Source organism: Gymnoscopelus braueri (assembly GCF_963280865.1).
Source record: "Gymnoscopelus braueri genome assembly, chromosome: 16".
NCBI classification, from domain to species: domain Eukaryota; kingdom Metazoa; phylum Chordata; class Actinopteri; order Myctophiformes; family Myctophidae; genus Gymnoscopelus; species Gymnoscopelus braueri.
Genome location: NC_137616.1, coordinates 8,176,798 through 8,199,173, shown reverse-complemented (window position 1 = coordinate 8,199,173; position 22,376 = coordinate 8,176,798). Strand labels below are relative to the sequence as shown.

Genomic DNA, 22,376 nt, shown 5'->3' with positions numbered 1-22,376 from the left:
GGTTAAAGTAATGGTTTGAATCGTGGAAGTATGGCCACATCACACAATGCGTCGATGATGATGATGACTCTCATTCAAAGGAGAAATCCAGCATACAGTACATGTTGCAACATGGTGGAGTCTGGTGACTGCTGCTACTATACGACAACAACACAACACCCCTTTTAAAGCCCTACTCCACCTAAACAATTATGCTTAACCACTTACAGTAACCACTTTCACAAGTTTTCGCAAATAGCAAAAATAACAAAAATCTACAGCGTGATGCCGATGCGACCCGCTGTGAGCTTGTAGATCAGCGATTTTGCTGCTTTTTTTTTTTTTTTTTTAAGATTTATTTTTGGGCTTTTATGCCTTCATTTTTATTTTATGCCTCGATATTTGATGGGGAGTGACACACAGCTTCGGCATTCGAACCCACGACACGCTGTCAGGCTGCATTGCAGCTTAAGTGCCCAGACCGCCACACCAGCGGCCCAGGCCTACATCAGCTATTTTTGCAACTTTTGTGTGACACTTTAGTATGATGAACGTTCATTTAAAGTTGAAATATGGAGATACAAAGTTCCTGGTCTGACAACGACGATATTAAAGCTTTTTTAGAGATAATATGCAGAGTGCAAGAAACCACCAAGGGTTTTCATGGTTAAGCTTCAAAACCACCACAACACAAAAAAAAATCGGTGGAGTCTTTAACCCATTCAATCCGGGAACTCATACCGTGTCATTTTAGATTTGAGCTATAACCATTATTTTATACTTTGGCTATTCAAAAATAGCAGATTTACAAGCTCGTAGTGCGGCGAGCTTGTAGATCTGCTATTTTTTTTAAACTCTTGAACATTTGTGCAAATCTTTGAATTTTTAATACATACATTTGAAACAACATTTTTAACTCAAATCTTTGTTTATTTCTTTTGGGGGGGGGGTTCACTGGAACAACATAATTTGATGGGAGTCGGCGGCCAAATACAAATAATTTTGGCTGATCCTTCACATGAAAAAGTTTGAGAACCACTGATATCACAGCAACATAAGTTTTTCAGAAAACTGTTAGGATTTAGAAGACATTTGTAAAGATTTGCACAAATCTTCATGAATTAAAAAAAAACATAGCAGATCTACACGTGCCGCGCGACGAGCTTGTAGATCTGCTCATTTTGAATAGCCAAAGCAATCTTAAAATGACACAGAACGTGTTCCCGGTCTTAATGGATTAAGCTAAAGCTTCCAAGGCTCCGACAGTCAGTGCTTTCATTGTTCCCGTTTTACTGTAGCGACACAAGGACAGCGAAGCTGAAAGGGAGGAAGTGAAAAGAGCTGACAGAAGCACCGCGGCCCTGTGCTGCCAGGCGGACAAAACAATGTCAAATACCACGTTTTTCTCTCTAAGTAAGTAAGTAGCCTTGGGATCCAATGGTTGCTGAGCCTATATCTCCTGTTTCTGTAGCGTGAGGTGGCTTGATGTTCAAGAGTATCCCCCAGCCATGATTATTTATTGTTATTATTGTTGTTATAGAACAGGGGTGGGCAACTTTGATGATGTAGAGGGCCACTATATTTCCACACTCACTCCAGAGGGCCACATTGCATATACTGTCGGGCAGACACCTCTTATCTCTGTATTTTAACTTTTTTAGTAAATGAATGCCGTACTTCGCCATTATATGTCACACAAAAGTAGCAAAAATAGCCGATCTACAAGCTCAAAACGTGTCGCACCGCAACGCATTTTGAGCTTGTAGATCTGCTATTTTTGCTATTGGAATCCAGATTTCTTTTGTGCTATTTTTTTATTGGAATCCTGAAAAGTTACATTTTTATTTAATTTGAAATGCATTTAGTTATACTTATGGTAACTTTATGAACTCAAATACAAATACATTGCACATAAAAAAGACAATAGAATTTTAATACTAGTCATTAAGCTACTAATATAGACTAAAGTATTAAAGTGGGTCATGCTTGCATGTTTGGAATTGTAACAGCTGAAATCAATAATATATCAGTATTCCGATATTAAGTGAAGGTGGGGGGCACATGTGGCCCCCGGGCCGCCATTGCCCATGTATGTTATAGAATATTCCCCATATTTTCATCGACACCTTAGTTCCTAAGATAGGAAGGCCACCTGACAAGCCCTTTTAGTTGTTTTTTTGGCCTTTCCGGCACATCATGTTTTGATTTTGTAGTTTTATTAACTGAAAACTCTGGGGAGTGAGAGTACCAGTGACAACCAGGAACAGACCACGAAGAGTGCGGTGATATCTGGAGAGACAGAGGACGGCCGGAGAGACGGCGACCCCCGGGGTGGAGAGGGTTGGCAGCCCAAACCACTCCTTCTGTGAGGAAGAACCCAAAAGCTACAGACTGCGGTAAAACCTGCAAGGAGGGTTTAAAAATCCATCACGGCAGATTGAGATGTTTGTGCCCAGCAGCAACGACGACGCAACGCACAGAAGAACGCTGACTTCTGGTCAGGCGAAGGAGGAGCCAGGCCCGGAGGCAACCCACACATTGCCTAGAACCTCCTGGTGTCGCCAACACCTGCTGCATCTCACCTGCCACCCTAAGCCCCCAAGACACATTGGGGGCAGTAGCATGACACTTGGACACACGCCGGGGTCTGATCAGCCTCGGTCGGGTCGCCTGGAGGCAGTGGTGTAAAGTAACTAAGTACATTTATTCAAGTACTGTACTTAAGTACACTTTTGAGGTATTTGTACTTTACTTTCCAATTTTCACTACTTTTACTTCTCCTCCACTACATCTCAGAGGCAAATATTGTACTTTTACTCCACTACAATTATTTGAAAACTTTAGTTACTAGATACTTTGTAGATTTTGATTATTATTACAAAACATACATTAACCACTTCACTACTATACACATTTTGGCCATTTGAAAAAAGCTTGTAAGAGCTTGTAGATCTGCTATTTTCAAAAGATTTTTATACATTTGAAAACTTGTGAAATGGGACATTCTGCATAATAAGTACTTTCCAGTTTTGGTACTTAAAGTACATTTTGATACCAATACTTTTATACTTCTACCCAAGTAAATTTTAAATTCTGAACTTTTACTTGTAACAGAGTATTTCTACATTGCAGTATTGATACTTTTACTTAAGTAAAATATTTGAGTACTTTTTCCACCACTGCCTGGAGGAGGGTGTCTGTTGCAAGACCCGAAAAACACCCAGTGACTCCAGGAAACAACACTGATGATGTGTCCAAGTTTGTGCATCAGTAGATGTTTTATTAACTTTAAAGCTTGTACTTTAAAAGCAAGCAGCCTACTCTAGTACTTTAACTTGAGTAAAGATTCGACTGAGCAACTTTCACTTGTAGTCGAGTAATATTTGACCATGAGTATCTATACTTGCATGAATTGGCTGCTGCAGGGGTCTTATTATACGACCTTTGACCCTGCAGCTAAAGGACAGAGTCTATGTAAACATTAGATAACCATCAGTCTCCCTAGTAACCGCCCTATTCAATGCATTCCTACCGCAAGAAACTGCAACAAACAAGCACGCACACACACACACACACACACACGTTTGTATTACTATTACTATAAAACAGCTGAAGAATAGCAGATCTACAACGCATCACGTTAGTGACATCACTGCACAACTAAGCATAAAATATAAAATAACTTTAATCCCAACCACTTAAAGTCTAATCCAAACCCGAATAACCTGAATCTATAACTCATTGCAAAGCTAACAATGTCCTCACAGTTTATTTCTCAATACTTTGCGGGGAGATTTGGCCCTCATAACTACAGTATGAGTAGTACACACGCACACACACACACTCGCACGCACGCGCATGCACACGCAAGCACACACACACTCACACGCACGTGCATGCACACGCGAGCACACACACACTCACACGCACGCGCATGCACACGCGAGCACACACACACACACACACACACACACACACACACACACACACACACACACACACACACACACACACACACACACACACACACACACACACACACACACACACACACACACACACATACACACACACACACACACACACACACACACACACACACACACAGGTGGATAATGAGCATTATCAGGCTGTCCCTCCTAGATAACCTCCAAGATATCTTTGTTGACCGGCGGGGTCCCCCAGGGGTCTGTCCTTGGGCCCCCTCCTCCCCCCCCCCCTCTGTACCAAATCTCTTCCATCTCTCCAGAATCTACAGGCTCACAACAACGCGTTGCAACGGGACACACTGTGAGAGCTTGTAAATTGTTCAATGCACATCAACACCTTTGGTTTCTGTATCTGCATCTCCACATTCTGCAAAGACGTTGCAATGTGCATGGAACTGCCTGCATGGGACAAAGCACATGGTGTGCAGTGTTGCCATGTTTGCAACCTATAAGCGACTTTGGGCTTGTTTTTCTGTAAGGTCGCCTGTTCTGTAAAGTTTCTTGGGGACTTGTTTCTAAAGTGTAGTTACTTATTTGGGGCTTGTTTCCTAATGTTGTTTAAACCAATGGTTCTCAAACATTTTTTCATGTCAAGGACCCCCCAAATTAACATGTAATTCTTCGCGTACTTGTTGTTAACTAGTTGTACGAACGCTTGTTTTCTATTGCTGTATTGTTTATTGGATTATTGGATTGTTTATTGGATCTTGTTTAGTCGATACACTTATTTGTTTTAGCTCATGCTCATTTGATTTAGCTATTTTGTCTCATCTGTTTAAGGAAATAGGTAGCTGATATATTGCACTTTTACCTTAGCGCTAGGTATACTCTTGGTTGCTTGTTTTTGCAGAAAATGCACTAAAGACTTCTGGTGATTAGTAGTTTTCATTCCCTACCTATGTTGAATACACTTATTGTAAGTCGCTTTGGATAAAAGCGTCTGCTAAATGACTGTAATGTAATGTATCTATCTGAAAACATACCAGATTTGTGTTGTTAAAATGTTTCATAAATATATTTTTTTCCCAAGTTTTTTGGGGGAAAATGGCAGATAGCCGATGTATACAATTAGGTTAAAAGTGCTCATGTGTTATAGTCGCTTCTTTTGGGCTTGTTTTCATAGACCTGGTTGCTTATTTCTCTCGCAGAATCCTGGCAACACTGATGGTGTGCACAACAACGCACAGGTGCCAAAGAACTGTACATGCACAGAAAAACAGGAGGCGATGCGCAAGATAACGCACGTTTAAAAACAACCACAACTAGTACGGAACACATGCCTTCTGTCTTTGGGAATCCAACCCACAAAATGCTCTGCTGCTCTCACTTCTAGATTTCACATAAAACGCCTTCTTGTCATCATCTCATGACAATGACATATATAATTATATTAATAACGCAAATAAAATTGTCATGAAATGACTGGTTTGTTCCAAAATTTGGAACCAAATTTACAAGTATATAAAATGTTATTTATCATATCTGCCCTCTGTACAATTCTTGTTTACAAAGCCTAAAAAGTATTTTAGGCTTTGCAAAATGTTTATTTATATGTTCCCAATGTTCAGTGCCAAAAACAAAAAAGAAATCAATCGTTAAATCGCAATTATTTTGTAAAATTTCATACGTTGATTGTGACATCCCTACGCAATATTACACAATATTCCATTCAGTGAATAGCATCACTGTCCACAGTAATTGAGCCTGAGACCCAAGCACACACACACACACACACACACACACACACACACACACACACACACACACACACACACGCACACACACACACACACACACACACACACACACACACACGCACACACGCACACACGCACACACGCACACACGCACACACGCACACACGCACACACACGCACACACACACAAAAGACACTCTTGCGAAAATGTTTTTTTTTCTTTTTTACCTTCTGATCCACGATGGAACAAACAAGCTCTTTCACCGCCGACAGGGAGAGGTCACTGGGCTCCAGGCTCACCGCCTCCCGGGTCAGGCCGATCTGCAGCAGGAAGGAGACCCCGTGGAAGGACCCCCGGGACGAGCTGGTGGGACTGGGCACCACGGCGCTGTGGCTGCCGTTGGACAGCCGGCTGTAGAGCGCCACGGCGCCGGTGGCGGCGGGGGGGGCTGGGCGATGGCGAGGGGGTGGGCGGGGCAGCAGGGACGGGGGCGGGGTTCTGCGGCACGAGGAAAGGCCGAGGCAGCGGCGTGGGAGGAGGCGAACTGTTGCAGGCCGCCATTGTTTGGCTCGATCACCGTTAACTGTCTTCTGAGTGCTAGCGGAGTGCTCAGATTAGAGCCTCTGTCTGAAGACCAAAAAAAGCCTAATATCTATCTCCACTTTCAGGCTAGTGGATATGATTTTTGGCTTTACTGTCCCCTTTACTCGCAGGAGACCCAGTGTTCGAGTCCCGGGCGTTACATTTGGTGCAGTGACCCGGATCATCAGGTTTTACCCGGTTGGGGTGGAGGTCAAAGGGTGGAGGTGAGTGTAGCAGCAGAGAGCCTTTGCCTGAAGAAGACCCTAAAAGACCTAATATCCCCCTTTGCCCCAAAGGGGGATTCCACTGCAGGCTAGTGGTTTAAGATGTATGGCTTTAATGTCCCTTCCCACGAAAGGGTCCAACGCGTATAACATCCAAAAAACGTCCGATTATTCCCAACAGGCGACTATCAAAGGTTCAGCATTGTTCGGGACGTGCTGTTGAACCGTGACGGTTTCGGGACATCCCTTTTGTTGGCGTGCTCATCTGTTAATAACAAGTCACTGGACTTCTGTGGTCGCGCATCTTGAATGGTGAACAGTCAATTCACTTCATTAATATGACCTCAATGTTAAGGAGCTTTGACTATTTTCAGTTTATCGTGTATCGTACTCCGCCTCAGTCTTTCTCATATGAATGTCTTCCTTGGTCCTACAGCATATGGCTGATCAGAAACGCTGATCCAAAAGCTGTCTATCCTGCTGTCTTTGAACATCAGAATAGTAAACAGCGATGAGTGGCCCATCAGCAGTTAGTCCTTAATATTTTCACCGACAACATCTGTTGAGGAGAAACAACAAACCGGAATTGAAGACATTATCAAAATGCTCATGGGCTGTGTGTGTGTGTGTGTGTGTGTGTGTGTGTGTGTGTGTGTGTGTGTGTGTGTGTGTGTGTGTGTGTGTGTGTGTGTGTGTGTGTGTGTGTGTGTGTGTGTGTGTGTGTGTGTGTGTGTGTGTGTGTACACAAGATAAATTGTTGTTGTACGGTTAAAAGACGATTTTTAGATGTATGCTTACAATTTGGATAAGATTCAGGTTGGGGTTATAGTTAGTATTAAACATTTAGAGTTTTGGTTTAGCTGTTATGGTAGGAGTTATGCTTGATTTATACTTAGTTGCACCTGTGTCATGCACCGAAAAAAGCCGATCAACAAGCTCACAATGTGATGCAGTGCGATGCGCTGTGAGCTTGTAGATTGGCTATTTTCGCCGTTAGGGTTAGGGTTAAAACTGTAAAAGTGTTGAGGTTCTCACAAGTATGGTAATGCAAACGTGTGTGTCTTCATATTGTGTACAAGTGTAATCGTTTTATCTCCAAAGGATATGCAGTGACCTACTATTCTTTCAAAACCTCTTTGTACTTTGTTTTCACGTTGCTACAGCAATTATTTGAATGAGAACTTTTTACCATTTTTCACAACAAACAAACCCCTTCAGTTACCCAATTTGTTCAGTTTAATTATGAAAGACAGCAGCAACAGGCTGCCTATTCAGCATTGTGGGATATATATGAGCATTGATTGGTCCATAGCCCCCAGCGTGTTCTAACCCAATGCACTGACATTAACCTTTATTTACTACGTTTCATTTGTTTGTTTGTTTGATATAGGGCCAAAGAAAGCACCTTAATGAACTAGGGGTGCAACGGTTTGTCAAACTAATTGATTTAATCGATTACATATATATATATTTTTAATTGATAATCTATAATTTAATACAATAATTAATTATTTTGGTTTTGATTATTTTCACCTATAATCAAAATAGGTGAAAAGTTTCAAAAAGTAAAAACAAAACCAAATCAAACAATGGTGAAAATAGTAGATCTACAAGCTCACAATATAAAATTAATTGATATAAATGTATTGGAGAAAAAAAGGCTTTTCAATTATTTGATTCATCGAAAAAGTAATCGATAGATTCATCGGTAAGAAAATGATCACATTAATGAACATCAATATAAGAATAATATGTAAACAATTAGCAAAGATGCCAATTTATTGTCCATATGGTCCCTAAAGCAGGGGTCTTCAACAAGGGGTCCGGGACCACTAGAGAGTCCTCAGAGTTACTACAAGGGGGGTCGCCAAATCTTTGTGTGATAGATATATGTTTTTTACATTAACCACTTGAACCCTAGCATCCCTACTCTGAGGAGAACTTTAGGCAAAAATAGCAGATTTACAAGCTCACAAAGCCTCGCGCTAGCTAGATCGGCTATTTTCGGCAAAGATGTTTGGTGTAGAGGGGCAGACCAAAAAAGAGCAGACCAAGTACAGAGCCAAAGGTCAAGTTTACCAAGTATTGATCGTTTTAAGTGGTTAAATGTCTGAAAATACACATTAACACGAATCCAACACTGATGACATGCTGTCAAACAAGTCTATGAAGCTATCTATGAAATCTATGAAAAAAGTTTAAACTGCAACACAATTTTATCCAATATGTAGTGGGGGGTGCCTCCCTGCTTCATCTCTCTCTCAGCCAAGGGGTCCTTGGCCTGAAAAACCTTGAAGACCCCTGCCCTAAAGGCAGGTATTACAAAAACAGGATCACATTACATTACTGGAAGACCAACAGAGTAGGTACTGAATGAAGATCAGTGGTGTAAAGTAGCATTTACATTTACTCATGTACTGTACAATGTAAAATGTTGAGGTATTTTTACTTTACTGGAGTATTTCCAGTTTTCAGTACTTTTACTTCTACTCCACTACAATTATTTAAAAACTTTAGTTACAAGTTACTTTGTAGATTTTGATTATTATTATTACAAAACATACATTAACTACTTCAACCCTTGATACATTTCGGCCATTTGAAAATAGCAGATCTACAAGCTCACAATGCGCGGCATCTGCTATTTTCAAAAGATTCTTATACAATTTATACATTTGAAAACTTGTGAATGGGACATTCTGCATAATGAGCCAACTTTCTACTTGTGGTACTTTAAATACATTTTGATACCAAATAGTTTTGTACTTTTACTCAAGTAAATTGTTTAGATCTGTTACTTGTCAATTTGCAATATTGATACTTTTATATTTAAATTATATATTTTTTCCACCACTGCTGATACTGATGGATTTCAACAAAATTCCATGGAATTATTATGTAGTATAAATCATGATTAGCCATGTTTTCCTCTTTCATTACAAATATTATGTTTTCTGCATACATATTTTTGAATTTTTCTATTTGCAATTGTATCTCTTTTATAAGCAGCAAGTTTCAACTATTTTGTGTAAATGACCAGCCTTATTTATACTTAAATGGCAGATCTACATTACAAGCTCACAACACGTCACGGACGTGGTGAGCTTGTATATCTGCTAATTTACCGCAGGCAATAGCCAGCCAGCGTGCAACTGTCTGGCAGTGTCTGCTACCATCAGTGGTGGAAAGTAACTAAGTACATGTGCTCAAGTACTGTACTTAAGTAAAATGTTTAGGTGTTTGTACTTTACTTGAGTATTTCAATGTCCAATACTTTTACTTCTACTTCTACTCCACTACATCTCAGAGGCCAAATAGTACTTTTACTCTACTACAATTATTTGAAAACTTTAGTTAATAATTACTTTGCAGATATACATTATTACATTATAAAACATACATTAAACACTTTAGTCCTATTTTATACCTAGGCTATTTGACCAATCTACAAGCTCACAATGCTCCCATCGCGACGCGTTGAGACTGAGAGCTTATAGATCCTCATTTCAGTACTTTTACTTTTGGTACTTTAAGTATCTTTTGATGCCAATACTTTTTGTACTTTTACTCAAGTAACAATTTTTAACACAGGCCTTTTACTTGTAACAGAGTATTTGTGGTATTGCTACTTTTACCTAAGTAAAATATCTGAGTACTTCTTCCACCCCACTGACTACTATACCACTAATAATAACAATAATAACAGTCATGATGATAATATGCATGATCAAGCTTTGAACAAACGTGTTTTTTTGCGCACTTTCAGCCTTCACATCTGGAGCCAATCCCCGCCAGTGTGGTGTCGTGAACATCTGGATGTTTTGCTTTATTGGGGAAAGATGAGAGATAACGGAGAACAACGCGAACCTGCGATGAAGGCAGCGTGTTCACTAAAAACAAACCCATAATAACCGCTTGGTTGGTGAACAACAAAACCTCAAGTTTTAAAACATTAACAACAGCAAAATGCAAAGTCAACATTACATTACCTCACGTGCACATACACGCACACACAGGGGCGTTTTTCCTCCTCCTCCCGTGTGTAGTTCCGAACTTCCAACTGATGATGAGAAAAGGAAGGAAAATGTGTGTTAATTCCGATCCAAACCGACAACTTCGGTTTCCGTGCTGCTGAGTTTTCGCATTGATTAAAGTTTTAGTAAAAAAATAATAAAAAAAAGCACACTATTCCCCTGGTTTAGAGGATGAAGGCGGCTCAGTTATTGTTGTAAAGTAGTTTTCTTTTCATAAACTTTCCTCTCCTCACCTACCACTACTTTCCCTCCCATGAAGCGTTCAGTTCATGCGTATCCTATTATCACTGCTGCCTGCCAATGCTGCTGCATCTCTCTCTCTCGTGCTCTCTCTCTCTCTCTCTCTCTCTCTCTCTCTCTCTCTCTCTCTCTCTCTCTCTCTCTCTCTCTCTTCTCTCTCTCTCTCTCTCTCTCTCTCTCTCTCTCTCTCTCTCTCTCTCTCTCTCTCTCTCTCTCTCTCTCTCTCTCTCTCTCTCTCTCTCTCTCTCTCTCTCGCCAACAAGTCGGCTGCTGCTACACACAAGACGGTGGACCATCGAATTATGTGACTCTAGAGGGTCGCTGTTTTTTGCCATCTCGGCCATTTAAAACGTTTTTAAAGATTTTTTGGAAATAGAATGCATTATTATTAGGGCTACCGTAGCCCTCTCAGACTAGTTATGGGGGTCCGTAGCCGGGCTATAACTAGTCTAGAGTGTACAAATGGAACCAAATGAAATGGACCCTTGCAGGTCCATTTGTACACTCTCAGAGTTACAGAACCATTACAACCATAAGGGTCCATATGGTCCCTAATTATCTATCAATTAGGAACCAAATGAAAAATCCCAGAATTATTTTATTTATTGCCAGTTTTGTCAATTCTATAACTGTTCAATAATATTTTGTCCATAATGTATTGACATAACTGAAAAACAAATTTATTTACGCTATCTTGAATGTAAACGGCTTTTCTTTCCGAATTCGTTAGGTCACAAATGTCAGTGTCCCTGCACGTAGGATACAACGATGCCCAAGGGCCTTTTGGGAATTGCAGTTCGGAATGTTCTGTCTCTTTCGCTGATATCCGTCGTAGACCGTGTGTCGGCCTACAGCAAGAAAAACTACAATAACCAGCGTACACAACTCCACATCAAGTGTGCGTGTTTAATTTTTTTAAATTACAGGGCATTATTCTGACCAATATTCTGTCCCGTTATTTTATTTATTTATTTAGATTTACAATTAAAAAAAAAACGTTATGATGACGGTAGAATCTGCGACCCCTAACGGTGAAAACTCTCAACAAGACGACAAGAAGAAAGGATGGTTGTCCAAACGAACCCAGTTCACTCACCGTTGGAAACCTGCGTGGTTTCAGTTGAAAGACACTCAACTGGTGTACGGTGCACACGAAGAGGTGAGAATAATAATAATAATAATACACTAACTATGGGAGAGAGAAATACAAAATATAGGAACAACAACCACCACCACAGGAGTGACATTGTAACTTTTAGCTGACTGACTGTCCCCTCCCCGACATTTGTTGTTGTGTGGTTACCATGGTAACCATGAGAGAGCCCTGCAGCAGGTTGAAGTTAGGTCACACCAAAGCTGCACTAGTAGCTGTTTATGTGAAGTTTGGACTATAAAAACAAAGTACTCGGCTCCTGTGCTTCAGTCAAAGGATAGATGGCCTACTTCTGGTAAAATATTACTCCACTACAACTACAAGTGAAATTAAAATTAAGTCAAATTTGCAATTGACTTAAAGTACTGGAGAGTAGGCCCAGAAGAATTTGTTAATAGAGCGTCACAATCATTTTAAACGCTTTATCCATATGTTTTACGTTGGCTATTCAAAAATAGCAGATCTAAAAGAATCTAAAAAGAAGTTGAGAATCACTGGTCTTCTTGACAATACACACAAACAATAAATATGGACTCATTTATGGATGGGATGTTTTTTTCTTTTTTTAACCACTCTGCTGTGCTTTGTAATATAGAAGCCCCAGAAGGCTATAGAGCTGGTGGGGGCGTCGGTGGAGACATTGGAAGATGGCGGTGCTGCTGATGGGACGTTCGGCTGGAGCATCACCCCCAAAGACAGCACCAGGAGCTTCTACCTGAGGGCCTGCAGCGAGTCTGAACAGACCAGCTGGATGGTGGCCATCTGCCAGGCCCAGATCTGCAGCAACAACGCAGCACATGGTGGCGCCAACGCATGTGTGCTGCAGTAGAGAATGTTATAGGTAACCGGAAGAGTGAAGTCTGGGCGCCTCAATTAAATTGGAATTTAATGTATGCTTTGAAAAATGGTCTGAAATAACTAAGTTAAAGCGGCACTATGTAACATTTTTTTTAATTAATAAGATAAATAAAATATTGTGTCAAAGGTCATGTCTCCCCTAGACACAGGATCTGACACGAATTTTGAGCTGATGGTCAAGATTTGTTTATCTGGCCTGGACCGCTGTGGGTATCTAGGCTCCAATGCCTGACAGCGTGTCACAGGTTCGAATCCTGATCCCAACGAGTTGCTGCGTGTCACTCCCCGTCTCTCTCCCCGTTTCCTATTACTGTATAGCCTACTATAATTTTTTTTTTTTTTTTTTAAAGATTCAATTTATCCCCTGAGCAAGCAGGCAGGCTCTATTGGCTCAATGGTGAAAATGTCAGCACTTGTTCAACCGGGTTCAAATCCGGGGTAGAAGAGGAAAGTTACATGGTGCAACTTTAACATGCTTGAACATTTGACATTGAAGGCCTAATATTTCAACAATTGCTATAAAATGGCTACAGAACCTGTAGATATTCAGTCATTATGGACATAAGCAATACGTTGAATGGTAAATTTAGGTTTGACAATAATGATGTACCGTGCTCACGTTCAAATCATGTATACTTTACATTATTTCAGACCATTTTCTAAACAAGCATACTTGTATTCTTTTCTTTTTCAAAGCCAATTTCAATGAACACAAAGGTATACCCAGACTTCTTAGGTGCCCACTCTTCCTGTATCCAAATGTTACATGATAGGCCAGTGGTTCTCAAGTTCTTATAATTTCCAAAGACCCTCATAACTCTGAGAGTGTACAAATGGAACCATTTGGACCCTGATGGGTCCCTGGAGCGCACTTTGAGAACCACTGATATACGGGTAGATGTTTTATTTATTTACTAGTTGAGCCATGAAGTGACTGTGAAACCATTGTAGTGTGTGTGTGTGTGTGTGTGTGTGTGTGTGTGTGTGTGTGTGTGTGTGTGTGTGTGTGTGTGTGTGTGTGTGTGTGGTTTGTCACCCTCTCCAATAACTAACACATTGTATCATCGTCAAATCATCAAAATCACAAAGCCACGATGAACCTTTATTTTAGATCTCATAATCCATATCTGACATTCAACTCATTTGGTCAAAATTGTATAAGTCAAAAAGGCAAATTATTATTTTATAAGCTACACGTTCTATGTGTGTTGTCTCCCTCTCCTGGCGGCGAGAGGTAATCTCAACAATGTCCAAGCTGCAGTAAAGATGGCCAGGCATCTCTGTACTGTCCAATACTGTGTGCCCGTCTGCTTCAAATAACTTTACTGACATTGTCAACCTAAATGTCTCAATGGAAGCATAGGGAGACCATGCCTCCAACTACTGCAGATGTACCAGTTATATTGTGTTTACATACTCTACCATACAGATGTACTAGTTATATTGTGTTACATACTCTACCATACAGTTGTACTAGTCATATTGTATTAACATACTCTACCATACAGTTGTACTAGTTATATTGTATTATATTGTATTTTAGTTAAGTCCCCGATTGTGACGTTTACACATTGTCAGAACTTCTGAACTACAACATGAGGATGAGACTGTTTGCATTTAAAAGCTTGTCAGACTTAAGCCATTTCATTCCCTCTGTTACATTACCGCTGATAAACTGACGTCAACGTTTGACATTTCAAGGCTCAACTTTGTACAGTATACCTCAAGGTTGCCCTTTTTATTTGGTAGATTTATTTGTAGATAATGTTTTTTATTGCTTTTTATACTTGAAGATATTAGGTCTACTGGTTAAGTGTATGATGTATTGTCAAAAAAGAAAGCAATAAACTTTTTCTACAGTCAGATCTGTAAATAAAGACTCCTCATTAAAAAAAAAGCTTAGTGTGAACCCCAGTCAAAAATAGCCAATCTATAAGCTGTAAGATTGGCTATTTTAGGCAAAGAGATTTGGTGTAGAGGGGAAAAAGGAGAGAACCAAGTAAAGAGCCCTATAATCAACTAAGTATTATAGGGTTTAAGTGGTTATGTTCCTTCTTCTTTCTACAGGAACCATTTCCTCCACTGCTGCAGTTTGTAGAAATTATTGTTCTAAGGCTTTATCTGCATCTACTGTTGTGCAGTAGAGCTGCTGAACGTTTCAGAGTAAATATTGACCATGGGTTGCTATGGTGTTGTAATGCAACCCAAGTTTAAGTATATTTTGGTGCCGATACTTTTACTCAAGTACATTTTGAATACGGGACTTCTGCTTGTACCAGAGTATATCTATATTGCAGTATTGTATTGCAGTATATAAGTTAAAAGGCGAGTACTCTTTAACCACTTGATCCTAATATCAAATTGTACCATACAAAAGCCTTTTATGTCTAAGTATTTCCACATTGTGGTATTGCAATTTGCTATACTTTTACTTAAGTGAAACATGGGAGTACTGTACTTGCATGTACTTCATGGGTTCTAATGTTTTCATAGCGTTGATGAAAGTGGCAGGCAGTGACTGAGCAGCACAATGGAGAGCTTGCAGATGAAAGATTAGATCTGAGACAGAGAGAGGAAAGTGAAACAGAAGTGCAACCACTATAGAATGAACTGAGAACACATTTAGAAATTACACTAGGGGTCAGCAGCACCAGAAACTGCTGGGATTTGTTGGCTGTGAGTGACCAGAAGGTTGCTGGTTTGAATCCCCTATGGGTAAAATGAATGAGGAGTTCTCTCACATTGAAACCCCAGCATCCCTATTCTGGGGGAACAGTCACCAAAAAAATATAAAGATCTACAAGCTCATGTGACCTTGTAGATTGGCTATTTTTGGCACAGAGATTTGGTGTCGATAGAAATGAAGAGAGTACCAAGCACAGCGCAACTCCGGTCCATTTTACTTATAGAGAGGGTCTAGGTGGTTGAAAACTTTAACCCTGGCTTCCCTATGGGGGGCATGTCATTACAGATGCCTGAAGAAGGTCTATTGACCGAAACGTTGCCTAAATAAAGTTGTCGTCATTGTGCAAATGAAGACAGTGGTGTGCGGGTTATTTACTTTTATTCTATACGTCTGATCCGAGCCTACGCATCCGTCTCTGAGCTGATCAGGTACCGGTATGCATATAAGACCTTGCTTTCCCCCCCCCATGTCATTACAGGTGAAATCTCACATAAATGTTCGAAAATATCTAAAAATAGCAGATCTACAAGCTCACAACACATCGGGATGTGACGCGTTGTGATCTTGTAGATCGGCTGTTTTCGCCATGCTCTAGCAGCCTAAAGAGAGAGAGAGAGAGAGAGAGACCACAGGGAGATGTGTTGAAGACACAAGCCTGTTATGTCTGAAAACAATATTTAATTAACACAACAGACTTCACCCTGGCTGCCATTAATGAGTTGTAGCTTTTAATTAGCAGCACTGCAGCAGTGAGAACAGAGCTGCTTCACTCTTCTACAGTAAATGACACTGAATTACTGATAAACATGTGTCTGAAACCATGTGGCTGGTTCTACTGGTTTACAGCTATTGGTTTACTCTGGTACTGGCTGGATGAGACCATCCTAACCAGTGGTGGAAAGTAACTAAGTGCATTTACTAAAGTACTGTACTTTAGTACAATTTTTAGGTGCTTTTACTTTACTGGAGTATTTTGAATTTTCAATACTTTTACTTCTACTCCGCTACATCTCAGAGACAAATATTGTACTTTTACTCCACTACACTTATTTGATAACTTTAGTTACTAGTTACTTTGCAGATATAGATTATTACATTATAAAACATACATTAACCACTTTAGCCCTATTTTAAACCTAGGCTATTTGAAAATAGCTGATCTACAAGCTCACAACTCGTCGCATTGCGACACGTTGTGAGCTTGTAGATCTGCTATTTTCAAACATTTAGTACTTTTACTTTTGGTACTTTAAGTACATTTTGATACCAATGCTTTTGTACTTTCACTTTACTTGTAACAGAGTACTTCTACATTGCAGTGTTGATACTTTTACTTAAGTAAAACATTTGAGTACTTTTTCCACCACTGGTCACGATTATTAGTCTCCGATGCTGAGATGAATGTCTACGTCTTGTACTAATTGTATGTCAGAGGTGATGTTTCCATACTACAGTATCAAACCTTTGTGCAATTTCAACATTATTAAAATAAATCCCCCTACACACCTCTCACCTTGCAGAGGAACACTAACAAAATGTGACAAAATGTCCACAACCTCTGGGAAGCATTCAAGACAGTAGAAAGTTACCTTTATTATGATCAACTACTAAATAAATGAAACTGATCAAATGCATTCAGATATTTTCCTGATGTCCCTTGGGTGATGAGGTAATACTTTAGACTGCCACAGGCCTGAGTCAGACTATCCTAAATCTCTTTTCTCAAAATTGTCTATTTCTTAAACTGTCTCTTTTTTTCCCTCTTTCTTTTCTCCCTGAAAACCAGCAGTTTGGCTGAGCAGGGCTCAAACATATTTACCTTTTATGGTGTTTATAGTGTCTCTGTTGGGAGGAAACCTCATATATCAAAAATAGCTAAAGTAGATCTACAAGCTCAAAACACGCCACTTCGGGCCGTGTTTCAAGCTTGTGGATCTGCTACTTTGTACGCTTTAGTGTGACGCTGTAGTATGATCAAGTAGGGCGTTCATTTACGAAAAAACACAAAAAGTCCAAATATGGATATAAGAGGTTTCTGCCCGACAGCAACGATATGCCTTTTTCCTGTTAAATAAATAACTGAATTCACTGAAAATGAAACTGTACACTGCAACCCTTTGACAGAACGCTATATTGTTTTACCCACTCTGGCTGGGGGTAGAGGAGCGCTCGAGTTTGTTACCTCAACAACAAAGCAGGCGTGGCGCCAACAGTGCTGGCGTGAGGCTGGCGAGTGGCCCGCGGGAGCAGCCGATTGGCTGCGCGCATTGACTAGCCATCAGAGTTGGTAAGCCAGGTTTTTTACTTTTTTTTCCTTCGAGAAAAAACGTCGAGAACCACTGCCCTACAAGTCCTGACATCATCATAAGTTCAGTTCGGTGAAGCCGGCCACGGGGAGCGGTGCTGGGTTCTTCTTCTCCATCTTCATTCCCTGTGCTGGTGGTTGTGGTTGAAGCAGCCTGCTGGGAGCCAGCATGCTGAAGAACTGGAAGCGTTCTCCCATCTTGCTGGGGTTGGTCAGCATGTCGTAACTCTGGATCAGCTGCTGCTTGGTGGACGGGTCGGTGCAGTTCCTCAACAGAACCTGGCCAGGTGAGAAGTAAACAACAGGGTTAAAGGAGTCAATGACGTCACCAGGTTTTCTTTTTGACATAAAATAATTCAAAGAAATGTAAAATATTTTAGTATTTTATTTTTGGCATATATTCTTGAAGACATGCACACTATGACGTGTGATCTAAAAAGGATAAAAAGGCAAATAAAATGTATTTAAAGTTGCAGTAAGTTCTATGGTTCATTATGGTTATAATGAGCATTAGTGGAGGACCAATTATATGAATAATATATGAAGTAATGGATAGAATAATCACTAAGGAAATAATCAATAGTTGCAGCCCTAATACAAAGCGTCCCACTCACTCACCTGCATCCGGGTGTCGATGCCCATGTTCTTCAGGAAGTGTCTCTGTGTGACGGGTCCCAGACAGGCCACGCCCTCTCCGGCCAGGCTCCTCAGGTAGCTGAAATCTACATCAGCCGTGAGGTCAGCAGAGCCCGGAGACGCCAACACATCATGCAGCTGGTGACCTTTGAACCCCTGACGGAGAGAGAGCACAGCACAGTTCTCAACCTGTAGGTCGGGGGTTCCCACATGGTTTCAGGGGGGTCCCCAGATGACTAAAGTGACAATTTAAGAACTTTTAACACCTTTTTAATACCTAAAAAATAAATAAAAGAAGGAAAAGAAAAAGACCATTACTACATCAAAAGTAATCAACGAACTATGCTATAAAAACTGGTCAACCGTTGTCCAAATTGTCAAGAAAGAAGCAAAAATTTTGTAAATAGCCGTTCTACAAGCTTGTAGATCTGCTATTTTCACAATATTTATCTGCGGAACCGAGTCAAACTAAATTGAATGCCTCAGCTCCTACATTCCAAGTGCTTATCTGGCGTCCCCAGTTCAAATATGATTATTTTGGCGGGTTGCGGATTGAAAAGGTAGATCAGTGATCCTCAAAGCTTTTCCATTTGAACACATTCAATCCGGCGCATATATATATGTGTGTATATATATATATATATATATATATATATATATATATATATATATATATATATATGCATATCTATATCTATATCTATATATCCGGGTCCGGGACATATACTGTGCATATAATTTTGGGGGTCCTTCACATGAAAAAGTTTGAGCATCGCTGATATAGCAACATTAGTTTTTCAGAAAACTATTTTGTAGACATTTTTTGAATCGGCCTCAGGTCTTGATGTCACGCACGCACACACGCAGAAACACACACTCACACATGCACGTACACGCGCACACACGCACACAGAGTGCGTAACTGCTCCACCATACTCTAAAGGTGTCCATCTTGGTTCCATCATGGCCATAGTCTGCGATGAGAGCCGCGCCCCCGTCTTCTGCAATGCGATTAGCCAATTTCTGGACGATAACCCCGCCTTCTGGACACACCTCCACATGTCGTCTCTTCTCATCTGTCTGGGGGGGGGGGGGGGGGGGGGCGCACGCACACACACACACACACACACACACACACACACACACACACACACACACACACACACACACACACACACACACACACACACACACACACACACACACACACACACACACACACACACACACACACACACACACACACACAGTTGATCTCCAATACAACCACAGTCTTCTACTGTTGATCACTGGGAGTTAACCAGTATAACCATGGTGTTGTACTGGTGACCAGTGAACAGCTGTATTGTAGTAGTTGGGGTCTACTACTGGGGTGTCTGGAGAATATTTGAAAATGTGCGATTATGACGATTTAGAAAAAGTATTGCGATTATCTCAAATAATTGCTATTAGGTGGTTATGTAATAACTGTGACAGGCCTAACTTGGGGTGAGCCAGTCCAGTGGTTGTGAGGAGTGTGTGTGTGTGTGTGTGTGTGTGTGTGTGTGTGTGTGTGTGTGTGTGTGTGTGTGTGTGTGTGTGTGTGTGTGTGTGTGTGTGTGTGTGTGTGTGTGTGTGTGTGTGTGTGTGTGTGTGTGTGTGTGTGGAGCTACAGTGCAGACTGAGTGCATTAAGCAGGATTTAAAAGAGCAGTAGGGTACTTTAAACTGAGTGATGATGTAAGCCTCTGGCTCTATGCTTTGGGTGTGTGCTTTGGGCATGTGTACGTGTGTTTCATGTGCTGTGTGTATGTTACAGTGTGTTAACGTATACAGGAGTACAGTACAGTATGTGCTGCTGTGTGTGTATACGCGTGCAATGTGTGCAGTGTGAATGTGTGTATGTGTGTATACAGGTGTTATGTGCTTGTTTGAATGTGTTGCGTGTGTGCCAGACAACAGTGTGCTAATATATAGATGACATAAAACTCAGGATAATAAAAGGCCATGTTGAACACGGCTGTGTGAGAGAACCTACAGTGTTACATTACCTACACTTAACTTATCACAATGATATACTGTATGTGTACAGTATAGCGCACTAGTTCTCAACCTGTGGGCCGTGAGGATATTGCTAGTAGAGGGCACCCAAATTGTTGGCATTTTCTTCTTTAAAACCTTAAAGTTAAACCGTTTCTGGGGGGTCCCTGGCACAAACTCTTTTCAGATGGGGGGTACGCGGCCAAATACATGTCAATTTGGGGGGGGGGGGGGGGTCCTTGACTTGAAAAAGTTTGAGAAGCAGGTCTGGCGTAGGTCATCAGAAGCTGGTTCTTTCTTCTCACCTGTATGAGGGTGCAGGCCAGGGTGGGGTTGGGGACGATGACGAACCTCAGCTGGCCAGGTTTCTCCGGGTCTATGTCCACCATCACTTCCCTCCAGCCTCGCTCTGTCCTCTGCACACAAACCAAACCCACACAAATACCCACTAGGGCCGTCACCATTATGACAGTTTACTTGACGATTAATTGTCACTTAAATGATTGCGATTTAACAATGTAATTGCGTCTCTGTCGTTGAACATTGGAACATTATGAATAAAACAATAACATTTCTGCCCGACAACAACGATATGTGAACAAGTAACTAACTTAAAAAAAACGCATCTATGAAAAGAAAATCACAACCAGATGGGATACTAACTGTACAAGGAGTGCTAGGGGGTGAGGTGGAGTCTGAAGAGCTTTGGATCAAGATGTGCCGTTTTCTAACTCTCTAAAATGATTCAAATGATAATTGTGTGTTCTGTACTGTGAGTCACTCTAAACTAAACATGATCACAAATGATCACTAAATGAAAGCAGTGCTTTTGCACCATGGATACTCACATGTGTTGTGCTCGACATGTTTTTCATTCAAAAGCATATTAAGTTCACAAGAATAGGGATATGAAAGGAAAACCTAGGATATCCGTTGTACGGTTATATGATAATGTGTTGTTGTCAACAGACCTGGAACTTGTGGATTGGCAGAGCGTCAAAGAACTCGTGAGCCAGATAGATGCTGAATCCTGGAAGACAAAGAACAAAGAACTCGTGAGCCAGATAGAATCTGAATCCTGGAAGACAAAGAACCCCAAACTCACTCACACCTGAACATAATCAATAGACATACTGCAGATCGTTGCAGTCGGGCAGAAACCACATATCTCAGTATTTCAACTTTTTACGTTTTTGTTTGTTTTGTAAATTAAGGCCCTACTACATCATACATGAGTGTTGCCAAAAAGTTGTGAAAATAGCCGATCTACAAGCTCACAACGCGTCACATTGCGAGCGTTAAAATGCTTTTAAAAATAATAATTAAAAAAGGAAACGCTTTGGACATGGTTTGTCATGGTTTCCACCCGAGAGCGACGAAATGTAATAGTGAATGACCAGCAGCAGTCCAGTGTACCTCTGGGTACATGGTCCAGGCTTCGGTACCAGGAGCAGGGCAGGCCGGTGGTGGTGGTGCCGTGTCGGTAGCATGGGTCATCTTCACTAGCAGACGCCTGGTTCTGCTGCCCGGTCAGACAGGTGGCCTAGATCTGGCTCAGAACCGGGCTGACCTCCACCAGGTGGACCGACACAGACGTCTGACCCAGAACCGGGTGCAGCTGACCGAACACCTGCACACACACACACACCACAACCAAACCATGTCAGACCACACACACATATATACTGCAACAACAAGCATTGTTACACACTGTTGATAGGGCTGTCACGATTAATTGTCACACAAATAATTGCGATTAACGTTTTTTGGCAAGGAACATATGAACAAAAACTAAAATTTCTGTTTGGCCTTTTAGGCTTCGTAACAAAAAAGGTGCAGATATGACAAATTACTTAAATATACAAAGAAATTACTGACATATTTAATAATTGTATAGCTGATCAACAAGCTTACAACATGTCACAAAGTGACGCGTTGTAAGCTTGTAGATCAGATTTATCTGCTTTTTTCTTT

The 22,376-nt window shown here is 40.9% G+C and overlaps 2 protein-coding genes across 2 annotated transcripts in view; both read right to left on the bottom strand.

Moving 5' to 3' along the window:
- Nucleotides 1-10,771, bottom strand: part of LOC308103928 (serine/threonine-protein kinase D3-like) — a 66,796-nt gene extending 56,025 nt beyond the window's left edge. Inside the window, 3 exon segments of the mRNA XM_080454141.1 lie at nucleotides 5,894-6,112; nucleotides 6,114-7,031; nucleotides 10,462-10,771. Of these exon segments, the coding sequence (XP_080310267.1) occupies nucleotides 5,894-6,112; nucleotides 6,114-6,227 (333 nt within the window). The 5' untranslated portion in view covers nucleotides 6,228-7,031; nucleotides 10,462-10,771.
- Nucleotides 10,772-16,763: 5,992 nt separating this feature from the next.
- On the bottom strand, nucleotides 16,764-21,899 carry LOC308102788 (protein arginine methyltransferase NDUFAF7, mitochondrial-like; the record flags this gene model as incomplete). The annotated part of the gene is made up of 7 exons (XM_080452645.1): nucleotides 16,764-16,970; nucleotides 17,033-18,027; nucleotides 18,367-18,540; nucleotides 19,321-19,460; nucleotides 20,708-20,818; nucleotides 21,374-21,398; nucleotides 21,819-21,899. The coding sequence occupies 6 exons, from the start codon at nucleotides 21,897-21,899 to the stop codon at nucleotides 17,806-17,808; spliced, it is 753 nt and encodes a 250-aa protein (XP_080308771.1). The 3' UTR covers nucleotides 16,764-16,970; nucleotides 17,033-17,805.
- Between the last annotated feature and the right edge of the window lie 477 nt (nucleotides 21,900-22,376).